The sequence below is a fragment of the Mirounga leonina genome, unplaced genomic scaffold (assembly GCF_011800145.1).
Source record: "Mirounga leonina isolate KUSES-001 unplaced genomic scaffold, KU_Mleo_1.0 Mir_204, whole genome shotgun sequence".
NCBI classification, from domain to species: domain Eukaryota; kingdom Metazoa; phylum Chordata; class Mammalia; order Carnivora; family Phocidae; genus Mirounga; species Mirounga leonina.
Window position 1 is genome coordinate 7,336,887 of NW_023270513.1, and position 27,233 is coordinate 7,364,119.

The following is a 27,233-nucleotide window of genomic DNA, read 5'->3' on the forward strand; positions in this document are numbered from 1 at the left end:
TCAGATGCTTAACCAACTGCACCACCCAGGTGCCCCTACAAATATTTTTATGAGAATAGTATTTATACTAGAAAATAATGAGAACTATCTAAACATAGAAACCTAGAAGCTTATTTCAATAAAATTTCATAAAGGTTATAGGGGATAAAAAGATCAAAGTCTACATATAATAGGTAAAACTATAAAATTTGTCAGTGAAAAGAATGATAAATCTATATGACCTTGGATTAGGCAATGGATTCTGATATGGGTATTGTATCCAGAATATATAAAGCACTGTTATGAATCAACAATAAAAAGACAACACAATTAAAAATTGGGAAAAGAATTTAGACAGATGTTTCTCCAAAGAAGATATACAAATGGCTAGTAAGCACATGCAAAAAATGCTCAACATTGTTAATCATTTGGGAAAAGTAAATCAACATCACAATGAGATGCCACCACACACCCACCAGGTTGGCTATAATCAAAACAAAACAAAACAAAAATAATAAATGTTTGTGAAGATGTGCAGAAATCAGAACTCTGGTGCATTGCTGGTGGAAATGTACAATGATGAGCCACTGTACAAAACAGTCTGACAGTTACCTTAGAAAGTTGAGCGTAGTGTTACCATATGACCCTACAATTCCACTCATAGATATAGATATATTCCTATGAATGAATATGAAAATATGACTATACAAAAATCATATACAAATGTTCACAGCAGCATTATTCATAAAAGAGCCAAAAAATGGAAACAACCCAAATGTCTATCAACAGATGAAAAATGGATAAATAAAATGTGGTATTATCTATACAATGGAATATTATTCAGCAATTAAAAGTAACAAAATAGCCAGGTAACCACAGCAAGATGGCAGGCTAGGAAGCTCCAGGCTCTTGTTCTCCCACAGAAACACAGAATAAACAACATATAGTAAAAAGTAACTTTATGAGAATTCCACAAACGAGTTAAGAAACTTTAGTAACCAAGTGAACACCTAACCAAAAGTCACACTTAAAATGGCTGGATATTTTGTAGTGTTTCTGCTCATACTTGTACTCCCTTTCCTGCTCAGCTCAAGGAAGTCACCAGGAAGCTGCCCAATTCTCAGCTCCTCTACCAAGAAGGAAGGTAAAGAGTGAAACTTGCTCACAACGTGCTGGATTTTCTACGGGCTGCCCAAGGGACAGGATTCTGTCTCCCTTAACTCAGAGCACACAAAAGCACATGAAAAGAGGCTCAACATCACTAACCATTAGGGAAAATACAAATAAAAACCACAATGAGATACCACCTCACAGTCTTTAGGATGGTGAGATCACCATCCACCCCATAAAAAACAGAAAAGAACAAATATTGGTGAGGATGTAGAAAGCGTAGAATATGTGCTGTTGGTAAGAATATAAAATGATACAGCCACTATGAAAAACAATGTGGCAATTCCTCAGTTAAACACAGAATTACCATATATGATCCAGCAATTCCACTTCTGGGTATAAAACCAAAAGAACTGAAAGCAGGGACTGAAGAGATATTTGTACACCCATGTTCACAGAAGTATTATTCACAATAGCAAAGGGTACAAGTAAGCCAAGTGTTCAACGATGGACGAAGAGATAAAATGTGGCATATGCACAAAGTGGAACATTATTTTACCTTAAAAAGGAAGGATACTGTGATACATGCTGCAACATGGATGACACTTGAGGATACTGTACTAAGTGAAATAAGCCAGCCACAATAAGACAACAAATACTACATGATTCCACTTACATAACATACCTACAGGAGCCAAATTCATAGAGACTGAACACAAGGTAGAATGGTAGTTTCTTGAGGATGTTGGGGAAGGGGAAGTTATTGTTTAATGTGTAAAGAGTTTGTTTTGCAAGACTAAAAGTTATAGAGATTGGCTGCAGAATGATGTGAGTGTACTTAACACTACTGAACTGTACACTTAATGGATAAGATGGTGAAGTTTAGGTTACATGTATTTTATGATAATCTAAAAATATTTTAAGAAGATAAAAGTACTAATACAAGATACGCATGAAGTTTGAAAACATTATGCTAACTGAAAGAATCATTAAAAAAATACCATATGAAACCGGATTGGGAAAAGATGGCAGAGGAGTACGGGACCCTATTCCAACTGGTCCCTGGAATTGATCTGGATATCTACCAGTCCACTCTGAGCAACCATGAAAACAGCCTGAGACGTAAGAAGATCTGGATTTCTACAAACAGAAGATCCCACAAATACAAGTTGGTTTCCAGGTAAGAAGTGTGGAGCCATGATTCCGCGGGCAGATATCAGAGGATAAACGGCAGCGGGAGGGAGCCTGGCCATGGGGATCCTACACCGCCGGTGAGCAACAGCCTCCCATGCTAGGGACCGGGCACAGACTCGCAGACCGGTAGTGGCGGGGAAAGGACTTTAGATGGAAACCGGAGTGGTGGGGTTGCACGTGTGAACTGGGAGCGGCTGGCAGTTTTAGAAACACAAAGGGCAGAGATGTGCCCCAACATGGAGGCAGGACTGGGAGCGCTGCAGAGGGGCGCACAACCCAGGAAGCTGCAGCTTATAGCAGCACAGACAGAAACAGAGATAGTGTGGCCTGGAGAGCTCAATGAAGAACAGACTGCGATCTCTCTGCTTTGAGGTAGAGTTGGAAACAGTCTCTTCTGCTCTAATTCTCGGAAGAGACGTGGAAAGCCACCAGAGAACGAAAGCCCCAAAATACCCGCTCCCACTAAGCCCATCCCCCACCACAGGGGGGCAGGACAACTCTGCACAAACAGGGTTGCCTGAGTACCAGCATGGCAGGCCCCTCCCCCAGAAGACAGGGTGGGAGAACAAGAGGCCAGCAACCCTAAGGTCCCTAGAAAACAGGTGCATCTTGCTTGGGTTATGATCAATAATTTAGACTTTATATATTCCCTCAACCACCCATCAACAGAATGACTAGGAGGAGGAACCTCCAAAATAGGAAAGACTCAGAGATTATGACTTATGCCGCAAATTTACAAATGGATGCAGATATAACCAAGATGTCGGAGATGGAATTCAGGCTAGCAATTGTGAAGACAATGGCTAGAATGGAAAAATCAATTAAGGGCAACATAGAGTCTCTAAGGGCAGAAATGAAAGCTGAATTGGCAGAACTTGAAAATGCTATCAATGAGGGCGCCTGGGTGGCTCAGTTGGTTAGGCGACTGCCTTCGGCTCAGGTCATGATCCTGGAGTCCCTGGATCGAGTCCCGCATCAGGCTCCCTGCTCGGCAGGGAGTCTGCTTCTCCCTCTGACCCTCCCCCCTCTCATGTGCTCTCTCTCATTCTCTCTCTCTCAAATAAATAAATAAAATCTTAAAAAAAAAAAAAAAGAAAATGCTATCAATGAGATCCAATCTAATCTAGATAATCTAATGGCTAGGGTAAGTGAGGCAGAAGAACGAATCAGTGACCTGGAAAACAATTTAATAGATAAAAAGGGAAAAGAGGAGGCCAGGGAAAAACAACTCAGAATCCATGAAAATAGAATCAGAGAAATAACTGACACCATGAAGCGTTCCAATGTCAGAATTATTGGAATCCCAGAGGGGGTGGAGAGAGAGAGAGAGGACTAGAAGACATATCTGAGCAAATTGTAGCTGGGAACTTCCCTAATCTGGGGAATGAAACAAACATTCGTGTCCTAGAGGCAGAGAGGACCCCTCCCAAGATCAAGGAAAACAGGTCAACACCCCAGCAGGTAATAGTAAAACTCGCAAATCTTAGAACCAAGGAAACCATCTTAAGGGCAGTTAGGGAGAAGAGATTCCTTAGGTACAGAGGGAGGAACATAAGAATAACGTCAGACCTATCCACAGAGACCTGGCAAGGCAGAAAGGGCTAGCAAGAAATATTCAGGGTACTAAATGAGAAGAACATGCAGCCAAGAATACTTTATCTGGCAAGGCTGTCATTAAGAATGGATGGAGAGATGCAGAGCTTCCAAGACCGGCAGAAAATGAAAGAATATGTGACCACTAAGCCAGCCCTGCAAGAAATATTAAGGGGGATTCTATAAAAGGAGAAAGACCCCAAGAGTGATATACAACAGAAAGTTACAGGGACAATCTATAAAAACAATGTCTTCACAGGCAACATGATGACAATTAATTCATATCTTCCAATCATCACTCTCAATATGAACGGCCTAAACGCTCCCATAAAATGGCACAGGGTTGCAGATTGGATAAAAAGACAGGACTCATCCATATGCTGTCTACAAGAGACTCATTTTGAACCTAAAGATACATCCAGACTGAAAGTGAAGGGATGGAGATCCATCTTCCATGCCAGCGGACCTCAAAAGAGAGCTGGGGTAGCAATTCTTATATCAAACAAATTAGATTTTAAAATAAAGACTGTAGTTAGAGACAAAGAAGGACACTGTATCATCCAACAAGATCTAACAATTGTAAATATCTATGCCCCCAACATGGGAGCAGCCATCTACATAAGCCAACTGTTAACCAAAATAAAGAGTCATATTGATAACAATACGTTAACTGTAGGAGACCTCAATACTCCACTCTCAGCAATGGACAGATCATCTAAGCAGAAAATCAACAAGGAAACAAGACCTATTCGCTGCATATTCTCAGACCATAATGCTTTAAAACTGGAACTCAATCACAAGAAAAAATTTGGAACAAATTCAAACACTTGGAAGCTAAAGACCACTCTGCTCAAGAATGTTTGGGTCAACCAGGAAATCAAAGAAGAACTTAAACAATTCATGGAAACCAATGAGAACGAAAACACATCAGTCCAAAACCTATGGGATACTGCAAAGGTGGTCCTAAGGCAGAAATATATAGCAATCCTAGCCTCACTCAAAAAAATAGAAAAATCCCGAATTCATCAACTAACTCTACACCTTAAAGAACTAGAGAAAAAGCAACAAACGATGCCTAAGCCATGCATTAGAAGAGAAATAATTAAGATTAGGGCAGAGATCAATGAATTAGAACCCAGAAACACAGTAGATCAGATCAACCAAACTAGAAGCTGGTTCTATGAAAGAATTAATAAGATTGATAAACCACTGGCCAGACTTACCCAAAATAAAAGAGAAAGGACCCAAATTAATAAAATGAGGAATGAAAGGGGAGAGATCACGACTAACACCAAGGAAATAGAAACAATTATTAGAAATTAGTATCAACAACTCTATGCCCATAAACTGAGCAATCTGGATGAAATGGAGGCCTTCCTGGAAACCTATAAGCTGCCAAGACTGAAACAGGAAGAAATTGACAACCTGAATAGGCCAATGACCAGTAATGAGATTGAAGCAGTGATCAAAAACCTCCCAAAAAACAAGAGTCCAAGGCCTGATGGATTCCCTGGGGAACTCTACCAAACACTCAAAGAAGAAATAATACTTATTCCACTGAAGCTGTTTCAAAACACAGAAACAGAAGGAAAGCTTCCAGGCTCATTCCATGAGGCCAGCATTACCTTAATCCCCAAACCAGGTAAAGACCCCATCAAAAAGAATCTCAGACCGATATCCCTGATGAATATGGATTCCAAAATCCTCAACAAAATCCTAGCTAATAGGATCCAACAATACATTAAAAGGATCATCCACCACGACCAAGTGGGATTTATCCCCACGATGCAAGGGTAGTTCAACATTTGCAAATCAATAAATGTGACAGAACACATTAATAAGAGGAGATAGAAGAACCATAGGTCCTCTCAATTGATGCAGAAAAAGCATTTGACAAAATACAACATCCTTTCTTGATTAAACCTCTTCAGAGTACAGGGATAGAGGGAACATTCCTCAAGTTCATAAAATCCATCTATGAAAAACCCACAGTGCATATCATCCTCAATGGGGAAAAGCTGAGAGCCTTTCCCTTAAGATCAGGAACACATCAAGGATGCCCACTCTAGCCACTATTGTTCAACATAGGACTAGAAGTCCTAGCATCAGCAATTAGACAACAGAAAGAAATAAAAGGTATTCAAATTGGCAAAGAAGAGGTCAAACTCTCTCTTTTCACAGATGACATGATACTTTATGTGGAAAACCCAAAAGACTCCACCCCCAAATTACTAGAACTCATACAGCAATTCAGTAATGTGGCAGAACACAAAATCAATGCACAGCAATCAGCTGCTTTCTTATACACTAACAATGCCACTGTAGAAAGAGAAATTAGAGAAACTATTCCATTTACAGTAACACCAAAAACCATAAGATACCTCGGAATAAACTTATCCAAAGAGGTAAAGGATCTATACTCTAGAGACTACAGAACATTCATGAAAGAAATTGAGGAAGACACAAAAAGATGGAAAAATATTCCATGCTCATGCATCGGAAGAATAAACATTGTTAAAATGTCTATGCTACCCAGAGCAATCTATACCTTCAATGCCATCTCGATCTAAATTCCAATGACATTTTTCAAAGTGCTGGAACGAACAATCCTAAAATTTGTATGGAATCAGAAAGACCCCGAATCGCCAAGGAGATGTTGAAAAAGAAAAACAAAGCTGGGGGCATCACATTGCCCGATTTCAAGCTATTATATTACAAAGCAGTGATCACCAAGACAGCATGGTACTGGCACAAAAACAGACATATAGACCAATGGAACAGAAGAGAGAGCCCAGATATGGACCCTCAACTCTATGGTCAAAAAATCTTTGACAAAGCAGGAAAAAACATGCAATGGAAAAAAGACAGCCTCATCGGGCGCCTGGGTGGCTCAGCTGGTTGGGCAACTGCCCTCTGACCCTCCTCCCTCTCTTGCTCTCTGTCTCTCATTCTCTCTCTCTCAAATAAATAAAAATAAAATATTTTTAAAAAAAGTCTCTTCAATAAATGGTGCTGGGAAAATTGGACAGCCACATGCAGAAAAATGAAACTCGACCATTCTCTAACACCATTCACAAAGATAAACATAAAATGGATTAAGACCTCAATGTGAGACAGGAATCCATCAAAATCCTAGAGGAGAACACAGGCAGTAACCTCTATGACATCCGCCACAGCAACTTCTTTCAAGATACATCTCCAAAAGCTAGTGAAACAAAAGCAAAAATGAACTTTTGGGACTTCATCAAGATAAAAAGCTTCTGCACAGCAAAGGAAACAGTCAACAAAACAAAGAGGCCACCCACAGAATGGGAGAAGAGATTTGCAAAGGACACTACAGATAAAGGGCTGGTTTATAAAGGGCTGGTATCCAAGATCTATAAAGAACTTCTCAAACTCAACACCCAAAAAACAAATAAGTGAAAAAATGGGCAGAAGATACAAAAAGACACTTCTCTGAAGAAGACATACAAATGGCTAACAGACACATGAAAAAATGTTCATCATCATTAGCCATCAGGGAAATTCAAATCAAAACCACACTGAGATATCATCTTACATCAGTTAGAATGGCAAAAATTGACAAGGTAAGAAACAACACATGTTGGAGAGGTTGTGGAGAAAGGGGAACCCTCTTACACTGTTGGTGGGAATGCAAGTTGGTACAGCCACTTTGGAAAACAGTGTGGAGGTGCCTCAAAAAATTCAAAATAAACGTACCCTCTGACCCAGCAATTGCACTCCTGGGTATTTACCCCAAAGACACAGATGTAGTGAAAAGAAGGGCCATATGCACCCCAATGTTCATAGCAGCAATGTCCGCAATAGCCAAACTGTGGAAAGAGCCGAGATGCCCTTCAACAGATGAATGGATAAAGAAGATGTGGTCCATATATACAATGGAACATGACTCAGCCATCAGAAAGGATGAATACCCAACTTTTACATCAACATGGATGGGACTGGAGGAGATTATGCTAAGTGAAATAAGTCAAGCAGAGAAAGTCAATTATCATATGGTTTCACTTATTTGTGGAACATAAGGAATAGCATGGAGGACATTAGGAGAAGGAAGGGAAAATGGGGGGTGGGATTTGGAGGGAGAGATGAACCATGAAAGACTATGGACTCTGAGAAACAAACAGGGTTTTAGAGGGGAGGGGGGAGGGGGGATTGGTTGGCCCGGTGATGGGTATTAAGGAGGGCACGTACTGCATGGAGCACTGGGTGTTATACGAAAACAATGGATCATGGATCACCACATCAAAAATTAATGATGTACTGTATGGTGACTAACATAACATAATAAAATAAAATAAATAAATAAATAAAATTTAAAAAATACTATATGAAACCAATCATATAAAATGTCCAGAATAGGCAAATCCACATACAAAGTAGATTAGCTTTTGCCAGGGAATGGAGGGCAGGAAGAATGGTACAGGGTTTCTTTCTGTGGTGGTGAAAATGTTCTCAAACTAGATTGTTATTTCCCCAATGTATATGTTGCTATATTCCAGGCAGAACCTGGTAAGTGCTAATCTAAAAAGATCTCAAATGTTTTAAAATTTACAAGTATTAACACACATACCACATCCACACAAACACAAACAGCCCATTTGATAAATTATAAAAAGATACTACTCTAGGGGAACTACACTTGATCTTAGCCAAAACACCAAGATGCAATATTCTGGAGGAAACAAAAAAATTCTTAGAATGGTTAGTATTAGCTAAAATACTACACTAAGAAGTAAGCAGAATTTTAAATAACTACTAATCTAGATCAGTAGCTATGTGTATTAAGAGAACAAACAAACCTTAATTACTATAATACTAGTATACTACCAGGACCAATAATTAACATTCAGGAACATTTACTATTTGCCAAGTAGGCATATTATAAACCCATTCAATGTCCATAATAATCAATAAGGTAAGTACTATTGTAATCCCCATTTTAAAGACAAGGAAACTGAAGCACAGAATATTCATACAAAGAGCAAATAGTAAAGCCAGGAGGTAGTTTGTCTACATAGCCTCTTATTTACTACACTATAGCATCCCCCCATAACAACCAAAAAGTACAGTGAAGAGTGTTTTTGCACACTGAAAGCCCACCTGGTTTATAACACATAATTCAACCATATATGTTTATATGTATTCTTACTTTTCACAATTAGTATCAAATCAAAATATTAAATATTTTACTTTATTGGTAACAGCAACCTTTCTACAAATAACTTGAAGCATGGTTATTCATATTAATTCTTACAATTTTTGAAAAAGTGATATAATATTTACCTTGTTCTGGGCCGTTGTTCATCTTCGGATTCACTAACTTCTTCACTAACTCCTGATTCCTGGAAATCAGAATCTTCAGAATCTTCACTGCTCACTTGAATAAAAAAAAATATTAAGTTATTAAATACTTCCCAACAGAAATGCAATTCACCAAATTTGTCAATACATTCACATTAAAACATGGACCACTGTGAGACTATCTATAGTATATACATTCGTGGATATTACACATCATACAGATTAGATCAGTTAATAATTCAAATAGTATTTATAAAAATAATTCAAATGTATTCCAACTATGGTTATAAAATTATGGTTCTATATTGAAATATAAGTATTAATTGTGTATGAATTAACAAAATGAGAATTTAACTATCAATAAAATAAATTCATTATTACCAAAGGTGAGTAAAAAGAATTCTGGTTATTCAAAACAAGCTGAAGTAGGCTGACCAAGATGGAGTAAGGGCAAATAAAGACTCTTCTGCCATTTATGACAACTAGAAACTATGAACAGAATACATAAAGAAGTGGCCTAAGCACTATGAAAAGGAAATAATAGTCAGCAGATTGGGAACTGAAATAAAAACCTGAATAATGATCCCTATAAAATTGGGGTTAGGGCATTGACTGTGAGTGTCATTGGTTTTTTTTCCCCTCCTTTCTTCCTGGTTTCAACAAGAAGGCAGGCTGAATTCCAAAACCATGCAGAGGGTGCTGACGGTCAAACTGGGAGAACCCCATTTCTAGCCACAGCACTGAGAAAAGGGACCTGGGCCCTGCAAATCATGAAAATAAAGGGAATCCCCAATTTTATTTTTCTCTCAAAACTTTTTTTCTGTACCAAAAGTGCCACTATGACACAGGTATCTAAAACCCTAGGACAATACCCATCTTTCTGGCCAGAGGAAGCCAGCCAGGGAAAATACAAGATAAGCCTGAAATATCTTGTGGTACCAGAAAGTAAAGCAGTGCTCAAAACATTATGGGGGTATATTAAAAGGACATGTGATCCAACTTGAAGGAGCTTCCAATAGCCAAAGCTGAAACAATCTGAGCGACAAAATGAACAACTGGATTACAACTCTCAGAATAAAATATCTATAAATCCATATTAACATAAGTAATGGGATAAATAAATAATGCAAACAGCCCTTTCTTACGATTACTATTGTATAAGTAATGAAAGAATTAGAAAATCACAGCTAGATAAACATCACAGTAATTGCTTCAGGCAAGATGAATGTTAGAATTAGTGGCTGAAGTATGATAAGTAACAGGGTATTTGAATAGTCTCTCTCCACAAGGTATTAATTCAACGTGAATAGAAAAAGAGATATTTCTGCAGTGGAAAAACCCAGCAGACCCCAAATGAACAAAGCAATCAATATTAATATTACCAGTAATAACTGTCATATAACCTTGGTGTATGATATACTGAGAAAGATTAAATATCACTTTTGTGGTACTCTTGTCAAAATGCAATAATAACCTCAATCCAATCATAAGAAAACATTAGACAAATACATATAGATGGCCAGTCTAGAAAATAACTGATCAATACTCTTCAAAAGTGTCAAGATCATGAAAGAAAAGGAGAAACTGTCACAGATTGGAATAGATTAAGGAGACATCACAACTAAAAGCAATGTGGCATCCTACATTGGATTCTGGAGCAGAAAAGACATTAGTGGAAAAACTAATAATAAGCAAATAAGATCTATAGTTTACTTCAGAGGTCAGAAAACATTTTATGTGAGAAGTCTGATGGTAAATATTTTCAGTTTTGTAGGCTATATGGTCTCTGTTGCAACTACTTATCTCTACTCAACTCTGCCACTATAAACACATGAGAACAGTGAGTAAGTATAATGCGGTTCAGGTATAGCCTTCAGGTATAGTTAGCCAACCCCTAGTTTAACTAATTAGCATTGTATCAATGTTAATTTCCTGGTTTTAGTTATATAGTAAGTTTAAAGAGTTAAATAGTAAGTTTAAAGAGTTATATAGTAAGTTTAAAGAGTTAAATTAGGGAAGCTGGGTAGAAGGTATATAGGAACTCTGTACTATTTTTACATTTCTTTAAACCTAAAATTTCAAAAAAAAAATTGCTGAATGGGAAGAATCAGAGAGGGAGACAAAACATGAGAGACTCTGGACTCCGGGAAACAAACTGAGGGTGGTTACAGAAGGGAGGGGGGTGGGAGTGGGGTAACCAGATGATGGGTATTAAGGAGGGTATGTGATGTGATGAGCACTGGGTGTTATACATGACTAATGAATCACTGAACACTACATCAAAAATAAATGATGTACTAAATGTTGGCTAACTGAACATAATAAAAAAAAAATTGTTAAAGATCATGACCTGAGATCAGAATCTAATGTCTGTTCTATCCAAAAAAAATAAATAAATAAAAATAAAAAAAAACAGGCTAACGTAAGTAAAGAATTGCTATTGGGGGAGACGGGAATAAGGAGTTACTGTTTAAAGAGTGTCAGTTTGGGATGACGTAACAGTTGTGAAGACAGAGTGTTGATTGTTGTACAACAATATGAATATACCTAATGTCACTAAATTGTACAATTAAAAATGGTTAAAATGGTTAAAATTTTATGTTGTATTATACCACAATAAAAATAAATAATAATAATAATAATAATAATAATAATAATAATAGTAATAATAATAAAAGAACTAAGCAACTCAGAACGTGGGGGAGCACACAGGCCCACATGCACATACATACAAATCCTTTGATTGAGTAGAATTCTAGGGGCGCCTGGGTGGTTCAATCGGTTAAGCGTATGCCTTCAGCTCAGTTCATGATCCTAAGGTCCTGGGTTCGAGCCCTGCATTGAGCTCCCTGTTCAGCGGGGAGTCTGTCTCTCCCTCTCCATCTGCCTCTCCCCCAACTCATGCTCTCTCTCACACGCTCTCTCTCTCACAAAAATAAATAAAATCTTTTTTTAAAAAAAGTAAAAATCTAAACCTATTATTAATTTTTCATCACTTTATTTTGAAAATTTTCAAACCTACCAAAAATTTGAGAGAATTACTGAATGAACATCTACATCCCTTCTCCCTTCTACATCCCTACAATTTACTTACTGTTAAGTTTATCACATTTGCTTGCTCGCTCTCTATACACGCACACTTTTTTATACTGAACCATTTGAATTTAAGTGCAGATATCATGACACTTTACCCTTAAACATAAGGATACTGTCCTATATAACTAAGTAACATTACCACACTTAGAAAAATAATATCAGGGGCACTTGGGTGGCTCAGTCGGTTAGGTATCTGCCTTCGGCTCAGGTCATGATCCTGGAGTCCCAGGATCGAGCCCCACATCGCATCAGGCTCCCTGCTCAGCAGAGTCTGCTTCTCCCTCTGCCCCTCACCCCATTCTAGTGCTCTCTCTCACTCTCTCAAATAAATAAAATCGTTAAAAAAAACACATCAATTTAATATCATCTAATATAAAGGCAATAATTACATTTTTAAAATTATCACCAAAATAATTATTATAACCTTTTACAAATTCAGGTGGAAACTGTAAGTTCACATGTTGTCCTTGATTTACTAAGTCAGCTACTCTCTTGATTTCTCCCCACTGCCTAACTTAAGTTTCCAGACAACACAGGCATATCAGGAGTTTGCAAAACTTGGAAAATCATGCAACTTTAAATGTAGTATCAATCACTATGATCATAATCCATATTAGAAACATAAATATGATGGGATTTTGGTTTACTCCGTCTTTCACAAACAAATGAAAAAACACTTGGGTAGGGCGCCTGGGTGGCTCCGTCGTTAAGCATCCGCCTTCGGCTCACGTCATGATCCCAGGGTGCTGGGCTGGAGTCCCACATTAGGCTCCCTGCTCGGCGTGAAGCCTGCTTCTTCCTCTCCCACTCCCCCTGCTTGTGTTCCTGCTCTCGCTATCTCTGTTTCTGTCAAATAAATAAATAAAATCTTAAGGAAAAAAAAAGACACTTGGGTAATAAATTACCCACAGAAGAGGCCAGTGGACACAGGTCAGGTCACAAAAAACTTACATTTTAATAAAATATTTCAAATATAACTCTGCCTACTAAAGGACTCTATATTCTGAACTGAGCCCTCAGAGGCAAAATCAGTATTTCCCCTTTTGTTGAAGATGCACAGGAATCATGTTAAGTTATGTAACCTGCTTAAATTGCTCAGTTCTTTATAGAATCTGAAAGACAAGCTTGTAGTCATGCTGCAAGGAAATCTGTAAATTAAGCATTCACAAAATGATGTATTATTAGTTATTTATTGATAGGAAAATGTCCTTGACATATTAAGTATATGGGCATGGGGGGAAGCCATCCTCTTCCTCTTTAATGAATAACTGCTGCTCAACAGCCCTTTAAATATTCAGGATTCCAAGATTCTTTCCTTAGCCCTTCATCTGCACATTACAGGCTCTACTAGGCCATCTCATTACTTTTGTCATATTATACATATACCATGAAAACTCCAAACACCTGACAGTCATCCCAGACTTCTCTCTTTCACATCAGTTAACAAGAGCTAACAATTCAGTCTCTATATGACCAAAGTCAATTCTCCTCTTCAACAACCGCACCTGGTATCAACTATAGCAGTATCCTCCAAACAGATGCAAATCTAAGCTCTGAGTATCACAGAATAACAGGCAACTAATCTGGTCATATTACATTCTTGGTTAAAATCTCAATGGAAACAATGAGTGGTTGGGCTGAGGCTGTGATTCATGAGTACTAGTAATGAATGTCCTGTGCCATACATGTTCATCAAGATGTCTGCTTATAAAATGTGTCCTTGTCTGTATGTATAGTATACACCAAAGTTGTTTTAAAAAGTGGTGGTATTCCTCTGTGAATATACTAAAAACAGTTAAATTGTACACTGTAAACAGGCAAACTGTATGGTTTGTGAATTATATCTCAATACAGCTACAATTCAAAAAAATAAAAAATAGAAATACTTTTTAAAATTAAAAAATAAAGGGAACTTTCTACGGCTCTCCAGCCTATAGAGCCTACTGTACTTCTCAGCCACTTTCAAAAATGTTTTCCTGTTCCTAGTGGCAAAAAAGAGTTTATTTGCCCTCCAGGAGTTTGGCAGTAAAGTTTTCAGAATCTGCCCCAAGAAACCAAAGTTTCTCTGAACATTTTGTTAGCCAAAATGTTCAAGAAAATTTCACATTTAATTTTTCCATATACTTGTGATTACTTAAAGAATGCTCTCCCCCAATGTTCAAGTAAAATGGGCACACCAAAGAGGTGTGCAATGTTTAGTCTACAGCCTCATGTACCCATGGGTCCACTGCCAAGTACTCCAGTTTGAGAAACAAAAGCTTACAAGTGTCTCCCACACTTGGTGTCTGTCTTCCCCCAGCTTCATTTCCTGTTGTTACTTTCCCTATTCCCTCCTATAGTCCAGCTATACCATGTTAACTGTATCCTGTCCACCATGTGCCAAACATTTTGCAGAGGCTTCTAAAGCTTTTCCCCCGTTTATATTATAAATCTTCACATCTACCTGCTCCTCAATTACAACTTGGTCTGCTGAGTGAAACTCTTCATCTTTGTGAAGTCGTCTCTGGGGATAACTGCCATCCCCCAAGAAGCTAAAGAAATCTTCCTTTGTGCCACACTATACAATACCTCTGTTATAGAAGACATCCCTCACAGTGCTATAATTTCATATAATATTAATGTCAATAATTCTTACAAAACTACTGACGCCAATCCTGGCTACATATCAGAATCATGTCAGAGGTGCTTTATAAAATACATGGATACCTAGGTCTCACCACCACCAATTATGCTGTAATTGGCTTGGGATGGAGTCCTGTCATATGTATATTTCAAAATCCCCCAAATAATCCACATGTGTAGCCAGGCTGAAAACCACCATACAAGACAATGATTTTGTTATTCATTTTTGTATTCTCAGTGTTTACCATGATGCTGGAAATAGGTAAGCACTCAATGCAGAAGGATTCAGACTTTTAATATAATGAAAATTTAATCTGACTACATACAAGCTTTGCATATAATAAATCCACCCAAATTAATTGCATCTTCTATCCTTCCTTAGGAAAGCATTATTTCTTCCTGCAGTTATAAGCAATCGTATAGTCTACATAGCCCTTAAGTATATCTTATTTATTGTCATATTTATCTTTTTAATCTAAGTGTGTATGACTACTAAAGGTTAAAAATATTCTTTGTGTCATCTCTCAAGTTTCTCGGTTCTCTTCCCACTCTAAATTCTTTATTTCACTCTCATGTAAGAGAACAACTGTTACCAGTGTGCTGATATTCATTTAATATAGCTGGTCCAGGTATATTTAAATTTCATTACTATAATTAGTTTATAAAACCAATATCTTCCCTGGGCACCTGGGTGGCTCAGTCAGTTAAGTGTCTGACTTTTGATTTCAGCTCAGGTCATGATCGCAGGGTTGAGAGATCAAGCCCCACGTCGGGCTCCACACTGAGCATGGCGCCTGCTTGGGATTTTCTCTCTCCTTCTCCCTCTCCCGTCCTCCTCTTTCTCTCTCCCTCCCTCTCTTTTTTTAAAAGATTTACTTATTTGAGAGAGAGAGAGAAAGCACAGGAGGGGGGAGGGTCAGAGGGAGAAGCAGACACCCTGCTGGGCAGGGAGCCTGATGCGGGACTTGATCCTGGGACTCCAGGATCATGATCTGAGCCAAAGACAGATGCTTAACTGACTGAGCCACCCAGGCACCCCCTCCCTCTCTTAAAACCCAGTATATTCCTTACATTCAGAATTAAAATGTCTTACCTTTCCTTCTATTTCTGCCTTTGGCTTCTTTGTGTTCTTTAGGCTTCATCTTTTTTTCTTCTCCAGATTCTCCATCACTCACAGTGAGTTTGTGCCTCAAAAGCCTATGTCTGTATCTTGGCTTCTTAGATTCTTCAGAATCTGAATCTGATTCAGAATTGACTTGATTTTTTGCTTCTAAATGGAGAAAATGAATCAGTAAAGCCTTCAGACTTTTTTTCCTTTAAAATGTTTTATAAAACTATTTTGTTTGTTGAAAATTATCAAGATTTAATGAAAAAGATCAGAGCTTGCACTTACTTTGATATCACTGGTAATACCAGGCAACCTCATACATCAGACTTGATCTATTACTATGATTAAATACTGATTAAATATCACCAATAGATTTTTTAAATCTAAATATCACTTGTAGATTTTTTAAAAGGTAAAAAATATTTTGCTTTAGAAATCATCTGTTTATTGGCAATAACTGACAAAACGTGCACAATTATTACCAGATACTCAAAAGGAGTCAAAGTAGTAGTAAAGTTTTAAATATCTTAATAAACTCCAAATACATGTATTATGAAATTTCATGGTCAGATAGTCCTCAAAGACTGAACTGATCAAACAATCAAGTTATGACATCCTACACTTCTCTTTGAAGCTCACCCTCATCTCCTGGGTTTTCTTCATTGTGTTTTCCAGTTCTTTTTTTCCCTTCTTCTGGCTCATCATCTGAAGATCCATCCTCATCAGAGGAAAGATTGGCTTTAATTTCTTCTAAAAGCATCTTCTTGGCAATTCTTGAGTAAAAAGACAGTAAAAAAAACTATATATTTGGTGGTGAAGTGTAACAAATTTTTTAAAAACTTCTATCAAAATAGAAATAAATGTGCAAAAAGATTTTATACTGTCAATAAAAGACTACCAAAACCATGTTTTCACCTAAGCTACCAAGCAAAACTTTTGAAAATGCTCTTAGCACTGATTTTTTTTTCCAATTCTAAATACTTCTGCAATTTATTTCAAAATCTGAGGGACATTTCTACTATTTTGACCAATTGCAATTTCATGCTGCATAATCTTCCAATCCTATATTTGCTCTGCTGCCATCATCCAACAACTACAATATCAGATAGGCCCACATAATAAATCAACTTATTCAGACAAATGGCATTCCAAGACAAAACTCCACATGAGAAGACTATTCAAAGCAAAACATATTCTTAGAAAATCAAGGTTGAGGCACTTTCTTATCAAACAGTGCCTCAAACTAGTGAATAATATTTCTGGCACTTAAATTTCAATTTAATTCATAAATTCTGTAAATGAAACGAAAGCATATACCATATACTAAGTATTGAAGCAATCAGAAATCCCTAATAATATTCAAACTAGGGCAGATAAGAGAAGGGACATGAGTGCTATTAATTATACACATGGTAAAAGAACACAAAATACCATAAATGAATCTTCACTTTCCAAAGAAGTAGACAGTGCAGTAGCCTCACTCATACCAAAATTTCTCAAGATGTTCCTCAAAGACCAATTTGTTAATGGAAAAATCAACTACTAAAAGCATGAGAAGATACTTCTTTAATGCCATCTTATGTTAAAATAAAATATAATCCTAATAAATTTCCATGTTTACGCTAAAGGAAAACATCTGAAAATGTAAAATAAAAGCAATCACGCAGCTTTTGTATAAGAGGAGGTGTTTTGCACCTGGAGTGTCTTTGTGATATAAATTTATAAATGACAGTAACAAAGGAATACCTTATAGAAAGGTTCAAAACGAAGGCAGCATGATTCTCAGTTTCCCATGAACTAATACTAACTCTTATGGGATAAACATCCACTCTGCAATCAAGATTAACTCTCTAGCTCAGTCAAAAACTTACAGCTGGAATTATGGAACTTCTGTTATTTTTGGATTTGAAACCCTTCTTTAGATTTCTTAACATACACTCACATTTCAATCAAGATTCACTCAATGGTAGAAGATGTTAATGCCTTGGTAATTTTATTTGAAAGGCAGACTGTTCAATACTAGTTTTATACAAAGATATATAGGCAAAGGCACCAAAACAGACTGAAGCAAAATAGGTGATCACTTCATTAATACTTATATTTAAGCCTTTGGTGCTTCCTTCCCTAAACAGACAGATTAGAAATATTTAGACAACACAGAGAGTTACCAAGTGCTAAAGGAAACCACAGATGAGTTTGCTTTTTTGAGGGTTTTTTATCTGATTTGTGTTTCAATAAAGTGAAGATTAGATCACTCCAATTTAAATCCTACTGGAGTTGAGCTATAAAGTGTTGTTATTACATTTCTAGATCAGTGGTTTGCTGACTTGGATTGTACACAGTAAACTTTTTTAAGTGGAGAATAATATAGGATTGTCAACTTCTCATTTTGCCAAGAATAAAAATTTAAAGCCAAAACTGTTTATTTTCACCATTTTATAAAAATAGACTATTTCAACACACCCTCCACAAATTAGGAAACAGTTTCAGAATGAAGGGTGGTTCTTTAAATTTAATAAAAGTATCTGCCTAGAAAAACTCTCTAAAATCATCTTTAATACACACTACATTTGTCATTTCCCATGGACAAGGAGAAACTTTCTTGAACCAATTTGGGTAAAACCACTGTTTTGGAATGTGTGTGTGTGTATACACACACACACATATAAATGTAAAGTGTTGAATAACAGATTGCAAATAGAAAAACATAGTTCACTTGCAGTTACAAGATCTTATATAACCATTTAGGTAGTACAATAATAACCAATAAAAACACAAGTACTAATTTAGTTACACTAAAGGTTACTTCAATCACCTGATTTCAGTTTGTATTTACAAGTTCAAAAAAAGTCTAAAATTCTATGTTATCTGTAAAGACTTGGTTAATTTTAAGAAACCATAAAATTTGTCTTCTTTCAAACTCTAGACTCCTAAGAATATGTCTACTAAATGGAAGGTCATAATATGTAAACCTACCTAACTCATACTCAAGTTCTAGACTGTCATGAAAAAACTGAGAAATATGATACACATGAGAAAATAAGATACAATTTTATATCAACTGTGAAATTACATAATAAATCATGGAAAATTATACGAGATCCATACACTGAAAAATTACATGATTTATCAATCAACAACCTTCATTAAGAACATAATATATAGAACAATCACAATCACTTTAGAAGTAGGAAAAAAATTACAAAATTCAGAGAATGGTCATTTTTCTCCAAACTGAAAAGTTACATACAGAGTGATGGAGATTCCCTTAGCTTTACCTCCCTAAGATGGTTTAGATTTACCCTCTAACACCTTTTGACCAATGGAAAACCTAATGTATAGCCATGTATATTAAGCCCTAAAAAGAATAAAGTTAAATCATTTTGCATGACTGATGGCTCAAGTCCACTATGTCAAAGACACGCTGTATCATAAACCTAGCCTACCACATAACCTACACCTCAAAGTTAGAACTTAATTTGAAGGACCTAAGGGCTGAGGCTGACCTTCAACCTGAGTAGTCAGCAAACATGTTGAGGTGAGATGTGTCCCATCTACAAAGCCTGCTGTGAGATGCTTTAAGGGAAACTCCACTACCTTAACTCTTGAGTCACGGGCCACAGAGACTTCAAGGACATCATCACTCGAGAACCAGCTGAGGCTGGCAAAGCATCATTTTGGAGGCCTCGGCTGGACCCGTGCTGGTATGCATGTGATGGATGTATAGTCATGATCCCTAGTTGATTTCTGTTTGCTCTGAAGTTTCCTTTCTTGAGGCTTTCCAGGACGTTTCTGAGAAAATCATCCAGGCAACAAGGTACTGCCCCCCTGGAATCTCAATGCTCAATATTACATCTTGGGGCAGGTGTAGCATCCAAAGCAGTCACGACTCTATCAGAAGCATTAGAGACACAGGCTGTGCCACTCTGTGGCAGAAAACCTGGGCAGAGCTGGAAGTAATGGAGCCACTCCTCCATTTTCCTGAAAGGGAGGGAAGGGAGAGGGGGAGAAAGCAAAACAATATGGGAGGAAGGGTAAAAACCCACAAAAAAACAATGATCGGAAATGGTGCATGAGAGAATAATAGAACCCCAAAACCCAAACAAGCTAAGGCATCTAAAGCACATAATATCAAGATAATGTCTTATTACCCCTTACACCTTCATCTACTAAAAGGAAGCAAAAATAAAATAAGGAATCAGCCCAACAATACAAAGACAAACACCCAAGCAGGAAAAAGAGAGAGAGAGAGAGGGAGAGGGGGGGAGAGAGAGAGAGAGAAAGCCAAGAAAGCCTTTAGTTATTCTGATCCTATCTAGAAAGGAAATGCATAATGTTCCTTGTGTAAGCACTCAAACAGGGAAAGAAAGTAAACTACCTCTTGCTGGTACATAAATCAATAATTCAAAACATTAAATTTCTAAAATAGGAGCAATCAAGAGAGGGATCTGTTGCACCATGGAGGTTTTAGAGAAACAGCCATTACAAAAGCAACACAAAATTTTACAGCTAGAAAAAGGGACCTTAGAGTCCCAATACTGTCATTTTACAGATGAAGAAACAGGCTTAGCAAGGGAAAATGTTGTGGCCAAAGAAACAAAGCTAGTTAGTGGCAAAGCGAGAAGTAGCACCTAAGATCCTGAATCCCAATATTCTCTAATTTTACTATGCCAGTGCTATAGTCTCTACTCATTCACTACTACTATGCTTATGAGTACTTGGTGAATCTACTATAGTCACATTCTTAAAGATAACTGTATTTTATTGATTTCCAAATATGCATTTAGAAATGGAAGAATTGACGCTTCAATTTTTAAAATTTTTTTTAAGAAGTTACATCTTTAGTCCAGTATGCTCCATCTCTAAAATGCACTTGACAGGCCACCTCAGATATATCCCTATAATCTACTGTTTTATCTTTTAGGAGGTTCTGAAAACAGGTTTGAAGAAAATTGCTAAATAAAAAATACAATTTTAGAAGGCCAAAAACTATGGTGCATCCATGCACAAAGATGACAAATTTTTTTAAAAACTGCTTACATTTTGTGTAGATAGACAATAGAATTAGTTTAAACAGAGAATTCTTTTTCTTTTAAACAGAGAATCTGGAATAATATTATAGGTTTAAATGCATACCCTTTAGAGACACAAAACAAGTATATATGTATATGCTAGGCTAAAATATCATACCGTATTCAAAATGTTGATATGTAAAATAACTCAAATGACTACAGCCAAAGAATATTAAAAACTTTTTGTGAAAACAAGATGGTGAACCCATATTCTTCTAATAAAGTGTGAGGCATTAACAAATGTTATATACTTCAGGGTTAGGAATAAAAACAAGTATTTCAAACTGGTTGATGGACACTAAGGAGGGCATGTGATGTAATGAGCACTGGGTATTTATTATATAAGACTGAAGAATCACAGGCCTGTACCTCTAAAACCAATAATACATTATATGTTAACTAAATGAATTTAAATTTTAAAAATGTTTTAAAAAAACCTAAAAATATTTCATAGAATTACTATTTAATTCCTCATCTTCAAAATCTGTATTAGTATTTTTTTAACTCCTTAGTTCAAAAGTAGTATTCTTGATATGAACCTTCTATAAAAAATGACTAAGGCATTATGATCTGTACCCAAAAATGGTGGAGTTTATGAGATAATGATGATGTAAGTGAATAATCAAAAAGCTAAACAATGGTTTCAAACACTTGTTAGTCATATGTCCTACAATGTTTGCAGTTAATGAAAAACAGCACTGTTTTCTTTTTAGTGAGGGTACCAGGAAAATTAGTATCAAGTAACTTTTTAAAAAAAATCTTAGAAGTAGAAATAAGGCTTATGAAATACCCACAGTTTATTAACAATTTATATATAAGCTATAATGTTTAAATAAACTCAAATTACAAAATGTGCATTCTCTGATTTTATACAAAATCCAAAGCAGTTTTAGAGGAAATTTTAACAAGAAAAATTTTATTAACATTGATATAAATTTAGAAAATTTGATCATATTAAAGAACTAGTTTAATATTTTCTTATACTTGAAAGATAAAAACAGGATTGACTCATTTTTATTTATAAACTTCAAGGCTAAAGACGAAGGAGACATATTAAGTCAGAAAAATGAATCAATTTTTGCTAACACTAGAAAATACAAACTCCCTTTATGGGGGTGGGGGGGCTATTTTCCATTCTCTAAAAGTCCCAATATCACCAAAGAACAGAGAACAGGAAAGGAAGGCTAGATATAATGTTTAAACCTTAAGCAGAGAGATCACCACTACTGATCATATTTATTTCCTTGCTGAAAATTCTAGCAAAAGAAAGAGATCTTATGGCAACTGCAACCAGTTTAGTTATCTACAAATGGATCCTATATACAGACTAGACACCTATATATATACTTAAATGACTTACAATACTTACCTGCACTATAAAAACAAAGTAAACTGAAAAAGAGTTACCTTAAAATTGCCAGGAATTAAAAACCCTTGCTCAAAGATAAAAACAAGTAAAATGCTTCAGGTTTTTCAAAACAATAAAGGAGAACCAAAGCAATTTTGGTAACCAAACAGGACCATCATGGAAAAAAAAAAAAAAAAAAAAAAACGTTTCACAGAGAAAAAATTATTCCAGATTTAGCAAATTCGTATAAAGAATAAAGACAGGTGTAGAAGATGAACATTCTGAAAAGTGCTTAAAATGGAAACCAAATGAAAAGTCTTGCTGAAGGGACTTGAGATATACTCAACCCATTAAACATTGCTGAAATCAGGTAAACAATCATTAAATATCTCATTAGCATGAACAACATCGAGGAACAATTAATTACTTCTGAAAATATGCTGAATTAATAGTACAGAACCTTAATCAACAGAATACCCCCACCAAGCTAGTAGGGAAAAAACAGTCATTTGTATATTTACCAGTTGAAAAGTAAAGTATTACCAAATAACAAAATAATTGGAAATTTTTAAGGCTACAGTGTAGTCCCACTGTAATTAAGTAGAACTTCTATTAACAATGGGCAATTCTTTTAAGCAATCTCCACATCAAATTTTGCTTCTATGTAATAAGTATTTAGCCCCACTGAGAAAGAAATTATGAGAAAACTATGGAGTATTATTAGACCCAATTAAGCATTCTTCAAATATAAGGTAAATATTTGCATGTGTGTTCCAGGGGAGGGTATCCATATAAAAAAATCTCAGCTTTTAGTCAAAATTGGAATAAAGAAAGAATACTTAGAAAAAATCTATAAATAAAGAACATACTGAAAAGAATTCTTTTTCGGAGAGAATGGACTCCTCACTGATTTAGTAATGCAACCTCTAAAGACAAGCCTGGTTTAATGATCCTCAACACTAACACTGTTAAACTTGAACAAACTAACATCTTACCACTCAGGCTAATTCACAGTGTAGGTATTCAAATATAGGATATTAGAAAATGTTTGGTCAAAATATCCCTTTTACAGAATCATACTGTATTTTCAATGCCAGATAACTGTAGAAATGCAACCATAATAAAAAAATTACATAAATATTTTTTCAATGAAAGAACCAATTTAAAACACAATAGGTATCTGAAAGGCAACATTAACATAATGGCAAATTCAAACAGCTGACTTTAAAATTACATGTGTAATTTAAATAACCTGACAAACTATTTCATATTATTCTCCCTTTCAAAAAGTACATTAAGTCTAAGCTAGAAAATTCTAAGTAAATTCCCAATTACACAAAATTCAAACTATAAAGTTAGTCTATTTACATTTTTTTCTAAAAAGTTCAACCAAAAAAAGTTAAACTGTCAACCTATATTTTTTCACTGTTTATTAAATAAATGCAATTAAACAGAAATTAATTTATAAATTAGACCACTCTATCTCACAACAGCATACATTTACTTTCAAATATGAATGATGCTACATAACAGTATGCTAAAATACCAAATTTATATATTCACACATACTAAACTATTTAGGACATGGCTAAGTTTTTTAAATGACCTCAAAAACTATTATAGCTTTAAAAACAGAAAAGACAGAAACAGTAGTGAAATCCATTGTAAAACTTTCCCATAAATATATATAAGTACATATGTTTAGGGAATTATAAAGTATTTACTTCCTCAATATCAGAAATATCAAAACTTCTTTGGCTACAAACTACCCTCCATACCTTGATTTTAACAAATTCTTTCAACTTTCATGAAAAGATGCATTATAATTAAAATTAAATGCTTGAACAAGAAAAAAGTTTTATAGAAATTTATTGCATCCAAATACTTAAGCATTGGCATTAATACACTATTTACCCCTCCATAAACGTCAACACTGAAAATGTATTAACAACATTGCTAAAAAGTTAAAAGCATAAGAAAGGTATACACAATTTATACACAATTACACAATTGTGTACAAATTTACACAGAATTACAATACGCTATGTACTAAAATACAACCTACTCAAAAATGTGAAATTGGTAAATATAACTCCAAGACTTAATCATGATCCGCAAATAAATTTTTAAAAGTTGCTTAGTGCATATTCAAATATGCTCAAATACATTATCTATGCTAAAATAGTTCCAGAAGGTATTTGTATGCCCATCGTGGGTATTAGATACCTCTTTGGTATGTTGAAAATGAAACAAGTTATTAATGATATATTTTATAAAGGCACATTGAAATAAGTATAAAGAAAAACATGTTCAAGATAAAATTCTTCTCAAAAGTACTGAACAGGGTTGTATTTTGTAATCACAAATACAAGATGGAATTAAATAGACTTTCCAATAAAATACTTGCCAGTTACAGAGAGATATAATCAAGCAACTTAAAAGATGAAAATGATATTCATATTTTGACAAGTTCTAACGCAAATATAAAATTATCATACCTCAATGACACTCTCATTTGGTGGCTAAATATGAGATTAAGGTTCATCACGTATATAGTTAAATTAGAATATAGCATGTATTAAACATTATTAGCCTTTTAATAACATTTGAGTCCTCATGGTTTACAGGAAAACAAATTAGTAGTCTAAATAAATAAAAAGGAATTAAAGCATTTTAAAAGAGATTTTTTTTAAATGCTTTCATAATCGTGCTATGATCATGTACTATAAAAATTGCTGATGAATAAAATGTATGCCTTTACCAATCTTCTGGACCCCACCCCATCTCATAAAATAATGGATACATATATTTCTTAATAAAAAAACATAAGTAGGTAAGCAGCATCTGAATCATTGTGCCCATGATTAATCTCTATTTAAAAGTACAAAATAAAATTGTTCATTTACCTTAATAAAAACATTCTATTAGAAGAATGCTGATATTAGAAACAGAAAACCCTATCAGCATCAACAAGATATAGAAAACAGAGCTAGAATAACAGCCGGCCCACAGCATTTATTAACTCAGTTAATTTCCCACAAAATTATGACACAAAAATTACATGCATATTTTCATGTTTTCTTAATATTGTAACTTACTAGTAGGAATAAATGGATGGTTAATATAGTGTTCTTTAGTAAAACCATCAAGTCTATCATTGATAATCGGTGTTGGAAGTAATTAGGGAAAATTTCATCCAACCCTTTCATTTTAGGAATCAGAAATTTTTGGCAGAGTAGTTAAGTCACTTGCGCACAATCACACAGACAGCTAAAGAAGTTTTACAACTAGAAATCAGATATTCTTATCCCCATTATTCTAAAATTCCACCTACTACACCACACAATCTTGTTTAAGATTATGAGTGTGGGATATACTATATTTCAGGAAGGGTTTAAAAGATAGGTAAAAAAAAAAAATTAGGGTTATATTCTTTAATACATTTTCATTATTCTTCATTGTTGGGATATGGGTGTGTCTTTGTATTTTTTTCTTCTCCCAGCCATCCCTTAGGTTAAGTGAATCTGTAAAGGCTACACTGTTTACTTCTAACCTACTGTTTAAGTCTTATTAAAGTTAATACTATCATACTATCTATTTTATTTGAAAAATGGTTAAAATCCAAATCAGTCTGGACACCTTGTAAATTGATACTTATTTTGAAAAGAATTTCTTAATCTTACATATCAGAGCAATCTCCTTTTCTTCACTTTGAATGGGTCTTAATAAATAGGACCACATTAGATGGCAATTAAAAACAATAATCAGATATTGAGGAGAGAGATGTCTGTTGTCACCAATTTATTGATATGATTTATCTTCATCAATAAAATAATCTGAAATTAAAATATTCTCAAAAAATTATCACAGTTTACATGGGAACGTAAAATTGACAGTGCTGTATTTATAACACACCCTATGCTAGGTGTGTTAATATTTATATTTACTTTCTCTTAAGGTTTCTGAGTTTTAGCCCATTTTCTGGCCTTTCTTTCAAACTTGCAGGAAGACTGTGAGCGAGTCTTTCTAAGGCAGGCACTCCTGGTTTTTACAACCGGCTTGCGGTTCCGTTGCTGCTGTTTGTGCCCACGCCTAGGGTGTGTTATAATCTTTTTTAAGTCCTTACAGATGGAATCATACCTATTCTCAGGATCATTGTCGTCATCATCATCATCCACTGTGACAGGCACTGATTTAGATAAGGCTTCATCTCCTTGAGGGGAAAAAAGTGTACTTAAAATTAGCTTTAAATTATCTATATAAGTAAAATCATGTAAAATAAAACTGAAAGCCAAAAACATCAAAACAATTAGTGGGTTCTAAACTGTACTCTGGATCCAAAACATGAGTAAAAAGAAATTTATAGGGAAAGCACAATGGGGAATTTATGAAGTGCCAGCAGTAAAACAATAGTTGGATTTTATATATTTCAAAGTTCCTTCCCAGAATACAACAGTTTTAAAGCTAATCCTTCCTAGTAACAAGTCTTTATCAATTTGGCATCACAGTACCAAAACTTTTCTTGCTGAAATAAGCTTTGTAGTGATCCATTTTAAGTTTAAAGTTAACAGACGTCTAATTTATTCTGTTTTAAACTGAAGAATAGCAAAATTGCTATTAATATTTCGGTAGTAGCAAGTAAAATAATACTTAAATCTGTATTGTAGTCATGATCAGAATTACCAAGAGATATATTCAAGTATAGTAAAACTGATTTCCTTATAAAAAGCTACACTGCTATCCTTTGATTAAAAATCTAAAGAGGTTAGGATTTGTGCACTTCACTGTA

At 35.3% G+C, this 27,233-nt stretch overlaps 1 protein-coding gene across 6 annotated transcripts in view; it reads right to left on the bottom strand.

Annotated features, from left to right (window-relative positions):
* ATRX (ATRX chromatin remodeler) overlaps positions 1–27,233 on the bottom strand; it is a 309,544-nt gene that overhangs the window by 168,417 nt on the left and 113,894 nt on the right. For all 6 annotated transcript variants that reach the window (XM_035028787.1, XM_035028786.1, XM_035028789.1 and 3 more), the window contains 4 exons: positions 26,585–26,657; positions 16,664–16,797; positions 16,010–16,186; positions 9,181–9,274 (listed from right to left, as the gene is read on the bottom strand). In XM_035028787.1, coding sequence (XP_034884678.1) covers positions 9,181–9,274; positions 16,010–16,186; positions 16,664–16,797; positions 26,585–26,657 — 478 coding nt within the window. The remainder of the gene's footprint in view (positions 1–9,180; positions 9,275–16,009; positions 16,187–16,663; positions 16,798–26,584; positions 26,658–27,233) is intronic.